The sequence below is a fragment of the Dama dama genome, chromosome X (assembly GCF_033118175.1).
Source record: "Dama dama isolate Ldn47 chromosome X, ASM3311817v1, whole genome shotgun sequence".
Lineage (NCBI taxonomy): Eukaryota > Metazoa > Chordata > Mammalia > Artiodactyla > Cervidae > Dama > Dama dama.
In genome coordinates, this window is record NC_083714.1 from 115,560,083 (window position 1) to 115,582,172 (window position 22,090).

Genomic DNA, 22,090 nt, shown 5'->3' on the forward strand with positions numbered 1-22,090 from the left:
CCACCTGGGCTGGTGATCTGTTTCACTATAGATAATATACATGCTGTTCTTTTGAAACATCCCACCCTCGCCTTCTCCCACAGAGTTTTTGTCTCATGCATCCCACCTGGGCTGGTGATCTGTTTCACTATAGATAATATACATGCTGTTCTTTTGAAACATCCCACCCTCGCCTTCTCCCACAGAGTTCAAAAGTCTGTTCTGTACTTCTGTGTCTCTTTTTCTGTTTTGCATATAGGGTTATCATTACCATCTTTCTAAATTCCATATATATGTGTTAGTATGCTGTACTGTTCTTTATCTTTCTGGCTTACTTCACTCTGTATAATGGGCTCCAGTTTCGTCCATCTCATTAGAACTGATTCAAATGAATTCTTTTTAACGGCTGAGTAATATTCCATGGTGTATATGTACCACAGCTTCCTTATCCATTAGTCTGCTGATGGGCATCTAGGTTGCTTCCATGTCCTGGCTATTATAAACAGTGCTGCGATGAACATTGGGGTGCACGTGTCTCTTTCAGATCTGGTTTCCTCAGTGCAACACACATCATTGTTAATAAATCCTTATTGAATTATTATACTTTGAGTGTTCATCTGCTTCCTGTAGAAGACCTGATTAATATGGTCCTTCAATCATTTTTGTTAGATAGTCAGCTATTATTTCATCAGATATTGCTTCTGTTCATTCCCTCTCATCTTTTGGAACTACATTTATGTGTGTTAAACATTCTCATTGTGTTCTTTTTAGTTCTATGATTTCTTGCATATTTTACATTCATTTATTTCCCATTCTGAATATTTTCTTGCAACCTATCTTTAAAATTACACTAATTAAATCTTCAGCTTTGTCTAAACTACTATAGAACCAATCCTTTAAAATTTTAATCTTGGTTATTGTGTTTCCCACTTCTGGAAATTCCATTTGGATATTTTTGATAGTTTCTAGTTTTTTTAAAAAAAAATTTTATTTATTTATGCCTGTGCTGGGTCTTTGTTGCTGTACAGGGGCTTTCTCTAGTTACAGCCATGAGGGGCTACTCTCTAGTTATGGTGTTTTGGCTTCTCATTGCAATGATTTCTCTTGTTGTGGAGCATGGGTTCTATGAGGAACATGGGTTCTATGAGAGCAGGCTTCAGTAGTTGCAGTAAGTGGGCTTAGTTGCCCTGTGACATGTGAAATCTTCCCAGACCAGGGATCGAACCCATGTTCCCTGTTTTGGCAGGCAGATTCCCAACCACATCACCAGGGAAGTCCTAGTTTCCAGTTCTTTGAGGAAATTCTCAATATTATCTCAAATACATTAATACATTTTTTTAATATATATATATATTTTATTTGTTGTACCCGGTCTTAGTTGCAGAATGTGGGATCTAGTTCCCCTACCAAGGATTGAACCGAGGTCCCCTGCATTGGAAGTGCAGAGTCCTAACCACTGGACCACTAGGGAAGTCCCAAAGCATAGTTATTTTAAAATCTACTGTATTCTGATAATGCCACCTAGATCCCTGGTTGAGTTGTTCCCATTGTCTGTTGATTTATGATAATATTTTGTCTGTTTATGTGACTAGTTATATTTTATTCTGCATCTGATGATATATGTGAACAATTAAGGATCTAACTTGAGATCTAGGATGATGTTTTCTTCCTCCAGAAAGAATGTACATTTGCTTCTAGAAGTTGGCTAGAGGCATTAGCAATGCCAGGTCATGTTAATTTGATTTCAAGACTTGGAGTGATTTAAAACTGAGTTTTGGGCTTCCCTGGTGGCTCAGTGGTAAAGAATCTGCCTTCCAATGCAGGAGAAGCGGGTGCAATCTCTGGGTTGGGCAGATCCCCTAGAGAAGGAAATAGCAATCTACTCCAGCATTCTTGCCTGGGAAATCCCATGGACAGAGGAGCCTGGCGGGCTACAGTCCTTGGGGTCACAAAAGAGTCAATGCCAGCAAAAACTGAGCTTCAATGCCTGTAAGATCAAATTTTATTGTTTTACACTATTTTTCTAGGGTGTAATCCTTGGATTCTCAACCCAAAATATGATTGTTATCAGAGATCTCCTCCTTGGCAGGGCACAAATCTGATTTTACCTCCTGGCTTATGAGCAAAAAGCTTTGCATCTTCTCTCCCCTCAGGGGGAAAATTTGTCCCAAATGCCCTGCTCATGCTTCAAAGTTTCATTCTTCTCCAGGTCTTAGATCCATGATTCTTCCTCATGTTGTTGAAGCTCCAATTCCTTTGAGCAAATGATTATATTTTTGCACAGCCGTCCTAATTGGCAGTGAAAGGGTTAGTCCTAATTACTTAGACTACTATTACAGAAGCTTTTAAATATAAATTGAATGGTTTATAAAATGGGTCTAAATGTTTTATCAGTCACTTCTATGAAGAACACATCTCAACAACAGAATTTATTTAAATTTGGAGGATAAATAATTATTAAAATCTCTCAAACAGAAATTGCATATAGCCATTTTAAGCATAAATCCAGATATAAAATATTATCCATGAAAGCAAAATTGAGGGTCTCATTAAAACATTTGAATGATTTCACTTGCAAGTTTTTACAAATTCAATGTTTAAAAATCTATGTATTTAATTTTTTCCTTACAATTACATAACTTAAAGAAAAAATATATTTTTTAACTAAACACCATAAAAATGCCCCCAAAGCCTCTGTAGTTTACCCCATAGTGGTGAGTACCCACATTTGTCATGCAGGAGACCAGACTTTGATTCCCTGATGGGGAGGCATGGAAATCTTTTTGGGGCTTCCCTGCTGGCTCAGATGGTAAAGAATCTGCCTGCAATACAGGAGACACAGGTTTGATCCCTGGGTCAGGAAGGTCCCTGGGAGAAGGGTTTGGCTACTCCCTCCAATATTCTTGCCTGGATAATCCCATGGACAGAGGAGCCTGGTGTGCTACAGTCTGTGGGGTCACAAGGAGTTTCACATGACTGAGCAACTAACACTTTCACTTTACCATGCAAATATTTCCACTGCATGAAAATAGTTGGTAAGGACTTTCCTACCAACACTTATTTCACATCCCCTTTTCCCTTCTAATAACGCTCACTTTTCATCATAGAAGATGAAAATACAAGACTTTTTTTTCACATAGGTTTTGTTAAGGGATAAATGTGAGAGTTGGACTGTGAAGAAAGCTAAGCGCTGAAAAACTGATGTTTTTGAACTGTGGTGTTGGAGAAGACTCTTGAGAGTCCCTTGGACTGCAAGGAGATCCAACCAGTCCATCCTAAAGGAGATCAGTCCTGGGTGTTCATTGGAAGGACTGATGTTGAAGCTGAAACTCCAATACTTTGGCCACCTCATGCGAAGAGCTGACTCATTGGAGAAGACCCTGATGCTGGGAGGGATTGGGGCAGGAGGAGAAGGGGACGACAGAGGATGAGATGGCTGGATGGCATCACCGACTCGATGGACATGAGTTTGAGTAAACTCCGGGAGTTGGTGATGGACAGGGAGGCCTGGCATGCTGCGATTCATGGGGTTGCAAAGAGTTGGACATGACTGAGTGACTGAACTGAACTAAAATCTACATGACTAAATGTTGGTGATTGGGAGGGACCTGAAGAGAAGACTCCCAGGAACTTGAAGGAAAGATTTGCCTTTCTAAGAAAAATCGATAAACCCAAGTCAATGTCCACTTTCTTCATTGGATATGATACCTTCATTCCTTGTAATACCAGAACTGCTGCAGCTATGTATGACCATGACCAAATATTGCTGATATGCTGAGGATAATAGAACAGAAAGCTGGAAAGCACAAAGGCTCCAAAAACTTGTTGAGCTATTGAACCAACCCGGAACGTGTCTACTGTTGTATTTCTGACTATACCAGAAAACAAAGGTCCTTAGTATTTCAGTTCATCTTATTTGAATGTTCTGTTTCTTGCAACCTGGATGCTAATAGCGCTATAGTGGTTTCAAAGCATGGTCCCCAAAGGATTTGACATGTATTGAATGTCAACTACTATAGAAAGGTAGGCAGCTTCTAGAAGTTGGAAAGGCAAGGAAATGGATTCTCCCTTGAGCCTCCAAAGGGAATGTAGTTCTACAGGCTCATTTTAGATTTCTGAATTTTGTGCTGCCTTAAGCCACAAAATTTATGATAATTAGTACAGCAACAAGAGTAAACTAATACAGTGATTAAGAACTTGGGTGCTGCTATCAGCCTCCTAAGTTTAAATCCTTCTACTGCTCACTGGATATGAGACCTTGGGCAAATTAAACTCTCTACCCTGCAGTTCCATCTCGAAAAATGGGATGATGGTAACAGAACCAAACCTGTTGGGTTGTCATGGATTTAAATGAGAAACTACTTAGGAATATCTGAAGCTTCACAATTTAAAAATAAATGTAACCATTGTTCTGCTAGTATTTATAATTTAGTATATTTGTACCTTCTCTCCTATAAATCAAAGTTGTTGTTGTTGTTTTTTTTTACATAGTCATGGAGGAGGAAGGGTGTGAGAGCCTCTACCTACAGCATCTTATTTGATGCCACAAGCAGTCATAAAATAAGTATAATTTTGTTATCATAAGGGAAAACTGAGGCTATGGGAGGTTAATTTTTTCAAGTGACATAGCTAGTAAGAAGACAAATCAAAGCAGCTTATTCACCATTGCATTCACTACATTTATTTGCTGGATGATGCACAAATATGTGCAAATAACCACTGCAGTGGGCACTCCTAAATAATGAGGATTCTAGACAGACTGACACTAGGTCACCCTATCTTGACCCTCATTGGCACAGATGCTAGCTCTTTAAGAGCAAACTGTGGTTTCCAGAAAGGCAGGAGGCAACGGAGAGAGACACCCAGTCGCAGGAGCCCTGCAGGAAAGTGGTGATGGCGGGGCTGGGATGAGGGGAAAGGAAGGTGGTGCCACTGAGAGGACGCAAAGGCGGGGCCTGCGTGGGGAACGCCCCGGGCCATGAACGGGGGCGGGGCCTCCCCCGAGGCCAGTGCGCGGCCGCGGAGCTTGACCCGCCCATAGCTCCGCCCCCCGGGAGACTCGGCGCCACCATGGAGGAGTACCATCGCCCCTGCGACGAGGTACCGCCCCTCCGCCGCCCCGAGCGACCCCCGCCCCCGCCCGTTTCGGCGCTTTGTCTTGGCAGGGTGGTCTCCTGGCACCCGGCAGCCAGGAGAGTTGGGGTGCAGCGTCCTCCGTGCCCGGGTCCTCTCCACAGGGCCTGGGATACGCCCCACCCTTCCCCGGCCCTCGACCCCCCGACCCCGAGGCCTTGAGGGTGTGCTGAGACTCGGGATGGCAGGGGCGACTGGGAGCGCTGGGGGGCTGGCAGTGGGGTCGGGGCCGAAGGTTGGAAGCCTTGACTTGGGGTGCGTGGGGTGGCGGGAGCCGCCCGTCTACAGGGCGGGCCTTGGGAACCGGTCTTCCTGGCTGCTTCCTCCGCCCCTTGGTGTCCCCAAAGCAGGTGCCACATCCCTGCCAAGCGAGGCCTTGGTGGCAGAGCCGCTCGCCCTCCCGGGCACTCTCGCTGGGGTGGTTTGGAAGGAGGTACTTTATGGATTAGGAGCCCTTGCTTATTGACTCAGGCTTCCCAAAACCTCACCAGAAGCCCGTGATGTCAATTGTCATCTTCCTGTTACCCACGGGGGGACTGTGACTTTCATGGCGCCTAAGGCAAAGTTAGAACTGCCAGAAATGACAGCCGCTCCACTTGAACCCAGACCTCTGACTACACAGCTACAACTCTGGCTTCACTTTAACCAGGAGGAGGATGAGGCCTCTTGGATCCCAGCATAACCTGTGACAGGGCAGAACAAAGACATTTTCTGTCCAGTGGTAGCCACAGGTGAATGGTGCCGTGAAATAAAACTAGGCAGGTGGAGGTGCAGCATAAAATGGTGTATTATTAGACCCCTGGAAGGGCCTTCTGGACCTTTCATCTTTAGGATGTGGGCTTTTGCAGAAGCTAAGATCACATTTAAACTCATTACTTCTATGATGCAGGTTGCATACAGCTTCAAGGTTAGTGGTTTTCTTATTTTAGAAATTGAAGCATAAGCAATTTCATCCTCAAGGCATATCCCATGAAAGCACCAGTCTCCTGACTCCTGAGAGGGTTCTGTACTGCGGTACCCCCTAAATGCCTGTATTTTAAAAGAAATAAAATTACCTGTGTTACCATGGCCATCCAGTACAACCTGATTCCCTGGTGACCTTCCAAGTTGAATGGAAATGGACATCATTTAGTTTGTAGACCACTTTTGAAAATAGATAACGACCTTATTTGAAGGTAAAATTATTTTAATAGGGGCAATTGTGACACCTGTTTTCATGATTATTCTGATGATTTAGGATGTTGTTGGGGAATTATCTGGTATAATTTAAATAAGTTGAAAATATTTTAAATCTGTACTTAACAAAATACTTATTTTCAGAATTTACTTGGTCTTTGAACTATTTTGTTGTATAGTGGGATTTACAAACATGCTGATGTTATAAAGCACCTAAAAAATGTCTCCATGGAAACAAGTCATGTACTACCTGAAATGTTTTGGTTTAGATTGTGATTTTATCACATAACCTAGTTCTTAACTTTAGGACATTTATTAGTCATTAATAGTTGCTTTTAACTCAAGATTGTATCAGGCCACTCCCCAAGAAAGAAGTTGCCAGACCTGTTGTATTATGGGCATAGATTAAAGGTCTAAATATTATTTATATGTTATAAAGTGACAGTAATTTGGAATGATCAAGTATTTTCATAAACTTTAACTCAGGAAAGCCACATAAATTGCGAATATAAGTTAAGAACAAAATTCAAACTTACCAGCATTCATTTTTCATGGCCCCCCTCATTATTATTTAGTCACAACTATTTCCTGTGTACTGATAACACATCATATGTCTATCTCCTGTTTCCTGAGCTTTACAACACAATGATCTGCAGTCTGGGTGTTCATCAGAATCACCAGGAAAGCACTTTTTTTTTCTTGTGCTGCCCATATCTTTGTAAAAAAATTTATTTTATATTGGAGTACAAGTTGATTTACAGTGTTGTGTTAGTTTCAGGTGGTACAACAAAATGATTTAGTTAGACATATATGTATTCTGTTTTTTGTTTCCATATATGTATCCTTTTTCAGATTCTTGTCCCATATAGGTTATTATAGAATATTAAGTTGAGTTCTCTGTGCTATATAAATAGGTCCTTGTTGATTATCTATTTTATATATAGTAGTGTGTATATGTGTGCTCACGTGCTCAGTCATGTCTGACACTTTTGTGACCCTATGGGCTATAGCTCACCAGACTCCTCTGCCCATGGAATTTTCCAGGCAAGAATACTGGAGTGGGATGCCATTTCCTCCTCCAGGGGATCTTCCCAATCCAGGGATGGAACCCTCATCTCTTGCGTCTGCTGTGTTGGCAGGCGGATTCTTTACCACTAGCACCACCTGGGAAGCCCCATATGAGTAAAGTGCTTTAAAAAAAATGTTGCCTAGGCTCTGCCTGAGATCTAGTAAGTAAAAAATCTCCAGGGAGGTAGGTGGCATGGCATTTTGCGATTTTAAAGATCAAGGTGGGATTAGTAGCCTCAGTAGTCTTAATGCTCCTTTTCGCTGTGGTCCCGTCACTAATACCTGTATAGGCCAGCCTAGGGTATTCTGTATAGCGTCGTAGCTCCCAGGAGAAGGAAGTCTGTGTTGCAAGCAACTCTCTCTTTTGTTTTCCATCTTTAGGTTGGCTTCAATGCTGATGAAGCCCACAATATCGTTAAAGAGGTGAGTTACATATCTTGTTTATCTTGAAGATTGATGCATTGGTTGAAATTTTTTAAAACTGTGTTTTCACTTTCAGTACAGTTAAAAGCCTGAGTATTAAAACAAGATTTTTAATGTTCATTCACTAATTCTTTATAGGGGTGCTTCTGTGTTTGTTATGTTGCATGCTGTCAGTCATATTGTACGCTGTCAGGCATCTTAGGGCTTACCCTGAAAGGGATATTTAAGTGTTGATCTATAATATTGGCTTGCTGTCTTCTAAAGCTGATTCTCTATCTTTTGAATAAAATAACTTTTATTCCAGTGGGGCCAAATATTATTCTAAATGTTTAATAGTTCAGAATCACATATTAGAACTTTGTAGCCAGGAATATTTCATTATTAAAACAAAATGCAGGGACTTGCCTAGCAGTCCAGTGGTTAAGATTTTGCCTTCCAGTGCAGGGGGCATGGGTTTGATTCTCTCTCAAAAAAATAGAAGTAATATTGTAACAAATACAATATAGAGTTAAAAATACTAAACCACCTTAAAATTAATTTTTTAAAATGAAATCATGATTTAAAAAATGCAAAGTTTTCCATCCTTTGACAATGCAGAAGCACAAATGAGGGCATTGGGGAGATGGAAGATAGCATGGATCATGGGAGGGCAGGAGTGATAGGAGCCTCATTTTTCAAAGTGCAAAGTCAAGAGAGACTGTCCTTGCTGGATGGAACATGAAGCAAAGGATGCTGAGGTATTGGAGGAGTCTTTTCAGTGGTACCTGCTTCTTTACACACATTATGAACCACATGAAAAGACTAAAGAGTGACTAGAAGGAGAATCAAATACCACCTTTGTTATTGGTTAAAAACTAGATTAAAGATTGGGGCTTCCCTGGTGGCTCTGTGGTCAAGAATCCACCTGCCAATTCAGGAGATGTGGGTGTGATCCCTGGGTTGGGAAGATCCCCTGGAGGAGGAAATGGCAACCCACTCCAGTATTCTTGCCTGGGAAATTCCATGGACAGAAGAGCCTGGTGGGCTACAGTCCACGGGGTTGCAAAAGAGGCACGGCTGAGGGACTGAACAACAACAAGAAGATTAGAGATGGGAGCTTGTTTTTCAAACTGCGTACCGGTTCAGTTCAGACCTCTGAAGAGGCATCCAGGGAAAAGTTAGAGTCAGCAGAAACACTTAACCAGGTTGGTGCCTTTCGTTGGTTTGGGTGAAGAGGGAAGGAGAAACCCAATACTCAAGTCCAAGGCATTTGGAGACTGGCTGTCCCAGATGAGAAGGGTGGAGCACCAGCAGGTAACTCGCTCCCCCTCCATGGGGTGATCAGGAAAAATCCTCTGTGTGGAAGGAAACATCCAGAGTAGGAAAGAAACATGCTCCTAATGGTGTAAATATACTGAAGTAAAAATAGTGAATTCACTATATTGAGGGGACATGGTTGGGGGGCAGGAGGTGGCAGGTGGTCACAGGGAACTAAATTTTCATGTCATAACAATAAAAACATTATCTGGAGATATGTAAGGGACCCTTAAGAGATTAAAAAAACCAGTTGTACCCTAAAAGTGTTTGCTCTGCAGAAGGGGGCTAAGGATTGGGGGGAAGTAGGGAGGAAAGGATTTTTACTTTTCATTGTAAACTCTTCTGTTGGATTTTCAACCCACCCGTGCATGGGTTACTTAAATAGTTTATTCAGGTAAAAGAACCGTGCTTCTTAAAATGTGATACACATACTTAGTGGTGGCCAGGTGGTTCTAGAAGCAGCCACAAGTGTGTTTTAGGGCATAAGTTTTACTTCTATACTTGCAAGAGGGAGTTAAGTAATATAAATAACCATTTTCAAATAGGGATAACAAACGGATACAATGGATACAAATGGATACACTACCGAGTCAAAAACAAGCTTCATTTGAAATTTTCATATGAAATAGGAGACTTGAAAAACATCTCATGGAGAGAGGTGTGGGAGGGAGGGAAGGTGGATAGAGAGTGGGGTGGGGAGAGAGAATGCTACTGAAAACATTTCAGCACTTCCCAGATGACTATAATTTCAGTAGGCATTTTTGTTTTTCTTATCTTTTGCCACTCTCATTATTTTCTTAGAGTCCTTGCTCTGAGCTCCTCTGCTAATATATTTTTCCTGCTAAAGTCTTAGAGTCACTCACTCATCAGTGATACACATATATTTTATTCATTGTCAGTAACAGAATTTGCCACAAACACATTTTGGTAGAAAAAGTGGGTTACAAATGGAATTAACTTGGAGCTTAATCTAAAGTACATTTGATTCAGGATGTCCAGAGAGTATATCAACACCAATATTACTTCAACAGCAATCATGCATGGAGTGCCTGCTAGAGCCCAACTTCTGAGTTTGGCCCTGTGAATACAGAGCAGGTTAAGGACCTCATTATCTAGTAGGTCTCCTGGTTAATGGCAATGAAGAGGCTAAATGTTAATTAATAGTAATTAGCAGGGTTATTTACAATGGCAGCCACAGGCCCTGGATGTTTCTGTTGTTTCGAACAGAACCTGAAGTGGTTCTATTAGATCATGTGAAAGGGAACAAGGGCTTTTGTTTCTCATTAAGGTATGGCGGTCTAGGGAGAGGCAGAGGCTTCCCAAAGACTGTCAGCTTGGGAATGGTAAAGCCAAAATGAAATTGCTGGCCCACTGACCCTTGGGCCACTGACTCTCCTAACTCTTCATGTTATTGAACATCCTGGGAGAATAATTTGAGCCATTTTACTTTCTTCAGTCCTTCTACATTTCTTTTTTTTTTTAATCCCTCTAAATTTCATTTCTCTTTTTACATTTCATGATTAGTGAAGATATACTATCCAGCTTAGGATTCCATATTAATTAATGCCTCTTGCAGGCATGCTCTTCACTGAGCCACCAGGGAAGCCCATTAATGTCTCTGCATGCATGCTCAGTCGTGTCCAGCTCTTTGTTACCCCTTGGACCATAGCCTGCCAGGCTCCTCTGTCCATGGGATTTTCCAGGCAAGAATACTGGAGTGGGTTGCCATCTCCTCCTCCAGAGGATCTTCCTGACCCAGGGATTGAACCCGCATCTCCTGCATTGGCAGGCGGATTCTTTACCACTGAGCCACCTGGGAAGCTATTAATGCCTGTACTATAGTCCAGTTGTAGTTAATGAAAGCTCTGCACCTGTGTGTCTGTCTTATTAAGCTGATTCTATGAATGAACTGAATAAATGCTTTACTCTCCTGACTCTGTCACTTGAATTAAAAATAGTAGCAGCCAAATAAGTCAAGAGAAAGACAAATACTATATGATCTCACTTATATGTGGAATCTGAAAAACCCCAAACTCATAGAAGCAGTAGAATGATAATTGTCACGGGGTGGGGAAAATGTCAGTCAGAGGGTACAAACTTCTAGTTATAAGATGAATAAGGGACTTCCCTGGTGGTCCAGTGGTGGGAATCTGCCTGCCAATGCAGGGGACACGGGTTTGATCCCTGGTCTGGGGAGATTCCATATGCCATGGGGCAACTAAGCCCTGGTGCCACAACTCCTGAGCCTGCACTCGAGCCTGTGCTCCCCAATAAGAGAAGCCACCGCAACAAGAAACCCTCACATCGCAGCTAGAGAGCATCCCCCACTCAGCGCAACCAGAGAAAGCCCAGGGGCAGCAACGAAGACCAAAAACACCGAGAAAATAATAATTAATTTTAAAAAATGCATATGTTCTGAGGATCTAATATACACTATGGTGCCTATAGTTAACAGTGCTAAAGGTTGCTAAAGTAGATCTTCAGTGTTCTCAACATACACACACACAAACTACGTGAGGAAGTGAATGTGTTAACTAACCTTATTGTGGCAGTTGTTTCATAATATAACATGTCAGATCATCACATGGTATACCTTAAACTTATACAATGTTGTGTGCCAATTATATCTCAATAAAACTGGAAAAATAACAGCAATAATGCTATGACAATAATAATGTCTGTCATTACTTAGGTGTTTACTCTGTGGCAGTCACTGTGTCTGGGCACATGGCTTTCCTTCCCTCACTACATCAAAAACAACTTGCTGAGATGAGGCTGTTATCCCTACTTTAAGGATTAGGAAAATAGGGGTTTCAAGAGATTAAGTCACTTGCAAAAGGTCACACAAGGGTGGGAGAGGTGACCTTAAAACCTAAGACTGTGATGCTACACCAGTATCATCAAGTATCAGAAGTGGATGCTAGTAAACACTGTGGGAAAATATTTAACTGTCTGTTTCTAGAGCACCTGAAAAGTAGTGTTAGTTGATGATTCACTTTTAGTGGTAGGTGTGCTTGCTTTTTGATAGCTAAGCAGTTACCTAATATGGATGAAAATATTATTGTACATGAGAAATATATTTTTTCATTGGTCTCCTTTGTTTCTAGCATCCGAAACCTAGGTCAAATCCCAGCTGTTGCAAAGCCGTTCTTTAACTAATTGATATCACCCTTTTAAAATCACCCCTCTCATAATCATTTTACAACATAACTTATCACCCTTGATTGGTCTTCCTTGTGTGATAGAGTTCTTTTATTAGCTTCTCTGCTAGGCTGTTGAGTTCTTTACAGTAGAGGCCATGTCACATTTATCTTTATATGGCCCGTAATATCTCAGAGTGAGATAATGCATGCAGAAATGCTTTGAAAATTCTCCAACAGTTAGAGATAATGCATAATAAATATTTACCAGATGCATATTTTCTAAAATGTTTTATTGGGTTATAAGTATATTTTATATTTTGAATAAATTTTTTTCTGTGATATGTGTATAATTGTCCTCTGCCCTTTTAGTGTATAGATGGGGTCTTGGGAGGTGAAGACTATAATCAGAACAATATCAACCAATGGACTGCAAGCATAGTGGAACAATCCTTAGCACATCTGGTTAAGTTGGGAAAAGCTTATAAGTATATTGGTAAGTATTGGTGTCCTTCCTCATTAGTTTACTCACTTTCATCTCTGTGGTTTTCTCTGAATTTAGAGAATGTAAATGAATGCTAGACCCTCAAGTTGGATACTAATAGGGTGTGAAGGGTTTTTGACTTATTCACCCCCAAATAAGCTGTGATAATACCTGAAAGATGGAGATCTCTTGCTACTCAAAAGCAGTTTGGGCTCCTGCCAACCATCTACTTGTCTTGGTAGCATCACCTTTTACATTTGCACTGGTTCTTTTCACTGAAACCATCTCAGCCCTACTGTCTTTTCAGTGGTGCCTTGCTTCCTTACCTGTGGGATTGTGAGGTGACACATAATATTGATTTTCTTTGTTTCTGTGTCTGAATTATGCCTATGGGACAAGGCACATGATTTGGCCCACATTTTTCCTGTGGTACAATTACCATTGGTTATGGCACTGGGCAACAAACAGACTGGATCCAGTGGGGTCTCAATTGTGGTAGTAAATCAGCAAAATGAGAGACTTATGTTTTTCAATCGATTCACTGAATGCTTTGTTTTCTGTTATTTATTTATATAGCATTTACTGCTGTGAACTCAAACACTTACTTTTCCTTTTAAGTGTTCTCACCCTGCATCTTTATTTTTAGTGACCTGCGCAGTGGTCCAGAGGAGTCCATATGGCTTTCACACAGCCAGCTCATGTTTTTGGGACACCACATCTGATGGTAAGAGACTTTGTATGTGCGTGCTAAGTCACTTCAGTTGTGTCCGACTGTTTGTGACCCCATGGACTGTAGCCCACCAGGTTCCTTTGTCTATGGGATTTCCCAGGCAAGAATACTAGAGTGGGTTGCCATTTCCTAGTCCAGGGGATCTTCCTGCCCCAGGGATCAAACCCACATCTCTTATGTCTCTTGCACTGGCAGGCAGGTTCTTTACCACTAGCACCACCTGGGAAGCCCTAAGAGACTTTAAGCTGACTCAAACAAAATCCAACTTCTAGCAAAGTTAAATAGTGGTCCTTGTTATGAAATCTTTATTTATCTCTACTTAAATTCCCACAAGACTTGATCAACAGAATTGCTTTATACCTAGTGGCAAGTCTGCTATCAGACAAATAGGAAATGGGAAGAGCTAATGGGTTACAGGAAATATGATATTAAAACCTATGAAAAATGTATATATATTCCTGGTAATTTTGATGTTTTGATGTTTCTGAGTCCTTTTGTTGTGTATTTTCAGGAACCTGCACTGTAAGATGGGAGAACCGAACCATGAACTGTATCGTCAACGTTTTTGCCATTGCTATTGTCCTGTAGCTGGCTAAAAATACTCGGCCAAAGCCATTAACCTAAGAATTTGTCAGTGTATCCTTTCTAAAAAGAGTAACAGTTACTTATTCATATGCTAGATGACAAGTGTGCAATATGCTTCAAAACTATCAACAAAAACTGAATAGTGCAAGCAAGCAGTCTCGTAGGAAGTTGGCAGATTTTCTTATCTTCCATACAGAATCATTTAAATAGGGAAAACTTAATGTTAGCAAAAAACAAATATAGAACTATGGCATGACATGAAACTACACTCTTAAATTTACACCAGCTTTTCACTAACAATATGTACGTAAGGAGATGGGGAAATCGATGCAGATAATTAAATTTTCTTTCAGCTAGAAAAGTTAAAAGGGATAGATATATGAACAGAAATGCTGCAAGGATAAATGTGGAGAAAATGATAAAAATCAGTTAATGCTTAGTTTTTTATTTCTCCTTCTCAGTTGTATGTATGATTTAGTGGAAAGTAATCCCATCCTTACTTTTTTTTTTTTCATCAACTAGTAGCAACTGTTATTATTGTTTACCTTTTCTGAGAATAGTTAAATCGTTTCTTAAAATTTAAAATTCTTAGATTTACATCTGAGGGCGAATTGAATTGGGTAACCTGAATTCCCTAGGTAAACAAAATTAGTTACAGCATATGATGAAAGTATAAGACTCTAACAGCTGCCTTACAATTCATTCATTCCAGATGGAAGAAGCATTTATTGAATGTCTATTATGAGCTATTTCTCTGCTAATCATAGTTATCAATATGCTGTTCAAACTTTCTTTTGGTACCTAGTCAGTTGGACAACATTTATGTCTAGGAAAGAGAAAAAAAATTGTTTTACGAGAGGAAAAAAGTGAGTCTGGTTATCCAAGTAGGAATAAGCAAACGAAAAACACTTATTACTGACAGAAAATTATTGATGTAGTTTTAAGAATGGCTCCTAGCAAGCAAAAAACTGCATAAAATATGCGACTCTTAGTTAAAGGCCTTATTATCAGTCTACACATAAGTAGTAAATTTCATCATTGCTTTAGTTACAATCATCTGTAAATAATTTTAAGTACTTATGAGGGGTTCAAATTGAGTAAAGTGTAAATTAAAAGTATACAATCATTAGCAGGTTATTGAATATCTCAGGGCTTATGAAATGTAGTTAAATTTGTGGAAAAAATAACTGATAAAAAATTAGGGTACACAGCTGGCCACCAAATGCAAAGTCAATCTGCTATTTAACCTTGAAAACAAAATCAGTTTTGCATATTACCACTAATACATGTAGGGAGTGGAACCATGAGTCATTGAATTCCAGGGGTAAAAGAAGGCTTAGTGTTGACAGTGTTGAGAGAGTATTCTTGTAGGCATGCTATGTGCATGTTTGATATTTTGCTGAGTAACAATTATTGTTCTGTGTTGAAGAAGATGATTAAGAAAATACAAGGATAGAGTTTAATGCAGTGATCTACACTTTGGCACATTAAATTTTTCAGTCATTACTTTTATGTTAGTTTACGCTGCTGGCTTTGGTGCCCTTGAAGATTATAATAGTGACCAAAATATATCTGTGCAGTTAAGGCTCGCTTTTGACTATTGTTATTGAAGCCTGATTTTAAGAGAATAATAATCAAAAATACCTCGTGAACTTGCTATCTGTTCTGTTTCTAGTTAAAATGTAATAAAGATTATCTTCCTGCACTGTACGTTTGCTTCTGGATGATCTTTGAATAAGAAATGACATCGTCTTTAAGAAATTCTAAATAATAAGAATGGGGACGTGAAATGAATGTTGGACCACAGAGATACACTGTACAGAATAAATGCCGTTAAAATAGCAGCCCAAACACTGGTGTTCACCAGTGTTAACATAAATAACAGCTCCTATTTTATGCCTTCTATTATTTTTTAACAAAAAATTATTTTAAAAAGCAATGTAACTATTTATTAGCTTTTAATAACTATTTGTGGCAAGGAATTTTGTCCTATTTGTTAACTTGCAATTGAGTTGTTGCTGTTTTGTGTTTTTTTAATTAAGGACTTTAAGTATGTAAAATTAGGGTATTCAGCTGTAAGTACTAACTTGGATTTTGGTAAAGCTATAATTTTATGTTTGTAAAGTACCAGTATATAGCCCTAAATGATGGCAACATCTCATTACGTTTTCTCTGATAAGAAGTACTTTTTTGCTCTTCTTTCCAAGTTGGGTGTTATCTAATTATGAGTCACCAAAAGCATTTTCATCACCTACAGTCGTCATCACATTTTAAAGGTAATCTTACGATGCTGCAGATTGTATTTTTAAAGTTTGAGTAAAAAACTATGTCTATCCTTGATAACAGGTTTTTAAAAGTGGGATAAAAATCTGTGATTTTTTTTTTGTGGTAAAGGAATTAGGTCTTTTTTTTTTTTTTTTATAACAGACACCAAAGAAAAGTTTGAGAGATGAATTGAAAATTTCACCCCATGCACTAGAATCTGCCCAAGGGGAACTTGTTTCACATTCAGAGGTAGAGTTATATTTGTGGCTAAAGAGGTTTATAGTTTCAGTGTCTAATAATTCAATAAAATTGACCTTTGCATATTTACTAAATTCCCTATAAAAGTATCTTAAGCATTCAGCCTTTCCAAGATTTAGATAGCCACCATCAACATACATCAACCTCAGGAGTCCAGGAGTTTCTAGCCTACCTTGTCTCATTGCAAATTCGTATTTCTCATGGTGGTGTCACTCCATGTCATTCTTGAATATGTAGGAAATACTGACAATCCAGGCCTAATTAGAAATGGCCCCTAATTACTTCATGAAGAGCATCTCTTCCCAAAATGGTTTCTAAGGATCTCAGAGATGAAGCTGGAACTTTGTATAAACACTTGTAGGCACCACTGGGACAGTACGTATCTTCCCTAGAGGACATAAAATGTGGGCAGCTACCCTCCCTCTGGGATGCTTTAAAGGTGAAGACTGTATGGGGAAGTGTCTTTGCAGTTCTGTGTAACCAGGTCAGGGAATTTGATGCCTGGACTTAGCCAATAATGCAAATTCAACTTGCTTCATGCCAAAATAAGCTTTTTTATTTTATTGAATGCTTTGTCTTTTTAGATGTTTTTCTGTATGCCAGCTTCTAACTTAAGATATCTCCATTTAGGCTTCTCAGCACAGAATTTTACATGAGGCAGCATTATTAATGACAGTTCTGTTGTTTTCAATCCCTATAATACCTTGTAGAGAAAATCTCCATGAAAATTAATATTATATCATGTACTGACTTTTCCTTAATTTTTAATTTTGTATGCTAGGAATTTGGAGTAAGCTGCATGTGATAACATAGGCTTCTACAGATAATGCTCATGGAGAATACCACTCAAAATGATCAGGACTAGAGTAGTGGTCTCTTAATAATTAAAGCAGATTCATTCTTATAGGGCCAAGTAATAAATATCTGAGACTTTATAGGCCTTTGCAGCTATTCAAATATGCTATTGTAGTGTGAAACAGCCCAAGATAGTATGTAAATGAATGGGCATGACCATGTTCCAATAGAACTTTATTTACAAAAATAGGTCGCAGGCTGGCCAGAGTTTACCAACCCCTGTTTAAGAGTAAGAGGTGTTTCCTAGCCACTTAAAAAATTATACCTTAATTTGAGGACTTTTTTCTTTTTACTGTTCTCAGTTATAAACAATGGAATACAAGGTACTTTCATATATTATGTTTTTATTATCTTGGACTCAGAGGCCTTACCAATAAACCAAACCTGTACTCTCCTTATTAAAAGAAAGAAGTCAACTTTTCCAAAACTGAAGTATTCATTTTTTTTTCTAACATGTGGGATCTTAGTTCCCCAACCAGGGATCAAACCCATGGCCTCTGCATTGAAAGGGCAGAGTCTTAATCACTGGACCACCAGGGAAGTTCCAAAGTATTCATTTTTTGATGTATATCACCTCACTTTTTACTGGTGTACAGATAATTTTATATTGTCTTGGAGTTCATTTTAACAGCCTTATTTGAAAGAACGTTATTATAAAAAGGTTACCGTTTTATTTACTGATTTTTGCTTTTTTTTTTTAATAGCTAAGATGGACATCTCTTCTACCAAGAGAGTCATCCATGCATACTGAACATGGTAGTAACCCATTCAGTGCCTCCTGCTAGAAATCATACCACACACACACAAACACGAAATTGCACAGGCTGAAGATAAAATGACTCTGCCCCATGAAAATTTAGGGGAAGTAGATGTTCTTTACCCAGGAATGGCTACATGTTATACCAGGCATGAGCACCTGACCCAATGATAGTTTATCCGTAAATTTATTTTTAATCCATGAGATGGCTGGGACACATTTGGTCAGGCAAAGTAAGTCTCTCTGAATTTTGGTTTGTAAAATAAGGAGAGTATTATTCGACAGGAGGAAAAGGGCAGATGAAAAGCAGAAATCTTGTCAAGGACTCATCCAAGTTTTCTTATTAGCAGAAATATCACAGCTGCCTGCTCCTCTCTCTACCACCTTCCAACCCAGGGAAGACATACCACACTTCGAATACCAGCAACACCAGCAGCAGTTTTGAGAATGGTGTCAGCAGCAAATGTGGCAGAGGGAGTGGTGTATTAGGCAGGGAGCAGGTTGATGGCAATGGTCTGGTGGTCAGTTTAGAATCACCAGCATAGGGTGATTACAGAACAAAACCTGTACATAAATGTTCATAGCAGCATTATTAGTAACAGCAAAACCTAGAAACCACTTTGTCCGTCAACAGGTGAATAGTTTAACAAACTGGTACATACATGGGCTGTTACTCAGAAAACACACACAAGAACTTGTATGAATCTCCTGAGAACTATGCTGAGTGAAAAAGCCAACCCAAAAAGAAGACTGTTATGATTCCATTTATATATCATTTTGAAACAAAAGTTTAAAAAATGGCAAACAGTGACTACCCTGGTGGTCCAGTGGTTAAGAATCCACCTTCCAATGCAGTGGTTAAAAGTGAAAATGAAAGTGTTAGTCACTTTAGTCGTTTCTGACTCTGCGACCCCATGGACTGTAGCCCACCAGGTTCCTCTGTCCATGGAATTCTCCAAGCAAGAATACTGGAGTAGGTCGCCATGCCCTCTCTCCAGGGGCTCTTCCTAACTCAGGGATTGAACCCTGGTCTCTTGCATTGCAGGCAGATTCTTTACCGTCTGAGCCACCAGGAAAGCCCCCCATTGCAGGGGACTCAGGTTCAATCCCTGGTTGGGCAACTAAGCCCAAGAATCCCAACTACTGATTATACTCACTCCAGAGCCCATTCTCCACAGCTACAAAAAGTCTGTGCCACAATGAAGACCCAAATGTAGCCAAAATTTAAAAAATAATAAAAATAAAAAATGTCAAACAGATTAGTGGGTGCCAGAGGTTAGACATAGTGGAGGGGAAAGAGGAAATGGGCAGAAGGAAGGTGGGTGTGGTTATAAAGGGCCAACATGAGGAATTCTTGTGGTATTGGAACTGTTCAGTATCTTGGGCTGGGGTGGTGGATACACAAATGTACACATTATAAAATTGTGTAGAACTAAATACAAATGAGTACGAGTAAAGTTGGGGAAATATGAATAAAGTGAGTGAAAAGAAATACTTTCAAGTCAGAAAGACAAATACCATATGCTATCACATGTGGAATCTAAAATACGACACAAATGAACTTGTCTGCAAAACAAACAGAACAGACATAAAGAAGAGACTTCTGTCTGCCAAGGGGGAAGGAGATGGGGGAGGGCTGGATTGGGAGTTTGGGGATACAAACTATTATACGTAGAATGGCTCAACAACAAGGTCCTACTCTACAGCACAGGGAACTATATTCAATATCCTGTGATAAGTCATAATGGAAAAGAATATAAAAGAGAATGTATATAAATACATAACTGGGTCACTTTGCTGTATGCCAGAAATTAACACAACATTGTAAATCAACTGTACTTCAATTAAAGAAAGAAAGACTTTCTTGTTAATGTTTCTATTAGTTTTCTATTGCTGCTTAAACTCGGTGGTCTGAAAACAACCTGAATTGACTCTGTTACAGTAAGTTTTAGAGGTCAGAAGTCCACAATGGTCTTACTGGGCTGTGTGCATGCATGCTGAGTTGCTCAGTTGTGTCTGACTCTTTGCGACCCCATGGATTGTAGCCCACCAGTCTCCTCTGTCCATGGGATTTTCCGGCAAGAATATTGAGTGGGTTGCCATTCCTTCCTCCAGACGATCTTCCTGACCCAGGGATCAAACCCATGTCTCCTGCACTGCAGGCACATGCTTTACCACTGAGCTACCAGGGAAGCCCCTTACTGGGTTAATGTCAAAGTTTAAACAGGCCTGCATTCCTTCTGCAGGTGAGCATCCATTTTTTTTTTTTGCCTTGTCTAGCTTCTAGAGGCTATGTACATTTCTTGGTTAGTGGTTCCATCTTCAAAACCGGAAGTGTAGCAATTTCAAATCTCTTCTCTTTTCTGACCTCTGCTTCTGTCATCTCCTCTTTTGACTCTGAGGCTCCTGCCTCTATCTTTCCCTTATTAGGACCCTTGTGATTACACTGGGTCCACCCAGGACAACCTCCCCATCCCAAGAGCTTTAATCACATCTGCAAAGTCCTTTTGCCATGTAACATTTACATGTTCTGAGGATTGAGAAGTGGATACCTTTGGGCATCATTTTATGTAGTGCAACTCCATTATCACATGATGCTGCATCTCAATGATTTAAAAAATATCAGAAAATGACTCAGTATCAGAAAAGAAATAGGGAATATTGAGGACTGTGAGGTGTTTGATAGCACATGCCCCTTCAGAGGGAGACTACACCTCAGCTCCAGTCATTAAGGTTTTGGGGTTCCCTAATCTGCCAGCTTTGCAAGAAATTCAGAAATACGTGTGAAGTCTCTCAATTTCAAAGCCTCAATATTTTTCAACATTGGTATTTGGACCTAGTGGCGGCAGGGGATGGGGGGGCAGGTGGGTCTCCTCCCTTCCTGAGTTCTGAACAAATTAAGAGACAGGGAGAAAGATTAAAACCGAAGTATCCCCTTTCTGAGAAAGACAAATATTACATGATATCAGTTACATGTGGAATCTAAAATACACAAATAAATTTATTTACAAGACAGAAACAAACTTAAAGACACAGAAAACAAATTTATGTTTACCAAAGGGGAAAGAGGGTGAGGGGGAGATAAATTAGGAGTTTGGGATTAGCAGATATAAACTACTATATATAAAATAGATAAACAACAACTTGTCCTACTATATAGCACAGGGAACTCTACTCAATGTCTTGTAACAAACCATAATGGAAAAGAATATGAAAATAATATATAATACATGGATCTGCATAACTGAATCACTTTGTTGTATAATACACCAGAAATTAACACAATATTGTAAAACAACTATACTTCAGTTAAAAAAGTTTAAAAAATTATAAAAATTTTAAAAATGACCTTTTTGTTGGAGAATGGGACTGAGGGGAACTGGTCTTATTAATATTTTAATAGTTTGGCTTCCTTCATGGCTCAGACGGTAGCCATGTCTGCAACCCAGGAGACCCAGGTTTGATCCCTGGGTGGGAAAGATCCCCTGGAGAAGGGAATGGTTACCGACTCCAGTATTCTTGCCTGGAGAATCGCAAGGACAGAGGAGCGTGGAAGGTTAGAGTCCATTGGGTCGCAAAGAGCCAGACATGACTGAGTGGTTGACACTTTCACACTTGCCAGGGGCTTCGCTGGTGGCATGGTGGATAAGAATCTGCAGGTCAATGCAGGGGACTCAGGTTTGATCTCTGGTCTGGGAAGATCACACATGATGCAGAGCAACTAAGTCCATGCACCACAATTTTTGAGCCTGTGCTCTAGAGCCTGGGAACCGCAACTAATGAACCCATGAGCCACAACTACTGAAGCCTGCATGCCCAGAGCCTGTGCTCTGCAACAAGCGAGCCACTGCAATGAGAAGCCTGTGCACCACAGTGAAGAGTAGCCCCTGCTCACTGTAACCAGAGGAAAACTGGCATGCAGCAATGATGGCCCAGCACAG

General features: G+C 40.0%; 1 protein-coding gene and 1 long non-coding RNA gene across 2 annotated transcripts in view; one reads left to right on the forward strand and one right to left on the reverse strand.

Annotated features, from left to right (window-relative positions):
* Positions 1-22,090, reverse strand: part of LOC133052467 (uncharacterized) — a 91,561-nt gene that overhangs the window by 46,256 nt on the left and 23,215 nt on the right. The window lies entirely within an intron of this gene.
* On the forward strand, positions 5,009-15,724 carry DYNLT3 (dynein light chain Tctex-type 3). The gene is made up of 5 exons (XM_061136285.1): positions 5,009-5,079; positions 7,738-7,779; positions 12,588-12,711; positions 13,346-13,423; positions 13,941-15,724. Exons 1-5 carry the CDS (start codon positions 5,050-5,052, stop codon positions 14,015-14,017), a joined length of 351 nt encoding a protein of 116 aa, XP_060992268.1. The 5' UTR covers positions 5,009-5,049; the 3' UTR covers positions 14,018-15,724.

What these genes read in the sequence shown, in the direction of transcription:
- DYNLT3 (XM_061136285.1), top strand. Translation starts at nt 5,050, where the DNA reads ATGGAGGAGTACCATCGCCCCTGCGACGAG. An exon ending in CCCACAATATCGTTAAAGAG is followed by an intron (nt 7,780 to 12,587) that starts GTGAGTTACATA and finishes CTGCCCTTTTAG; the next exon opens with TGTATAGATGGGGTCTTGGG. An exon ending in AAAAGCTTATAAGTATATTG is followed by an intron (nt 12,712 to 13,345) that starts GTAAGTATTGGT and finishes CTTTATTTTTAG; the next exon opens with TGACCTGCGCAGTGGTCCAG.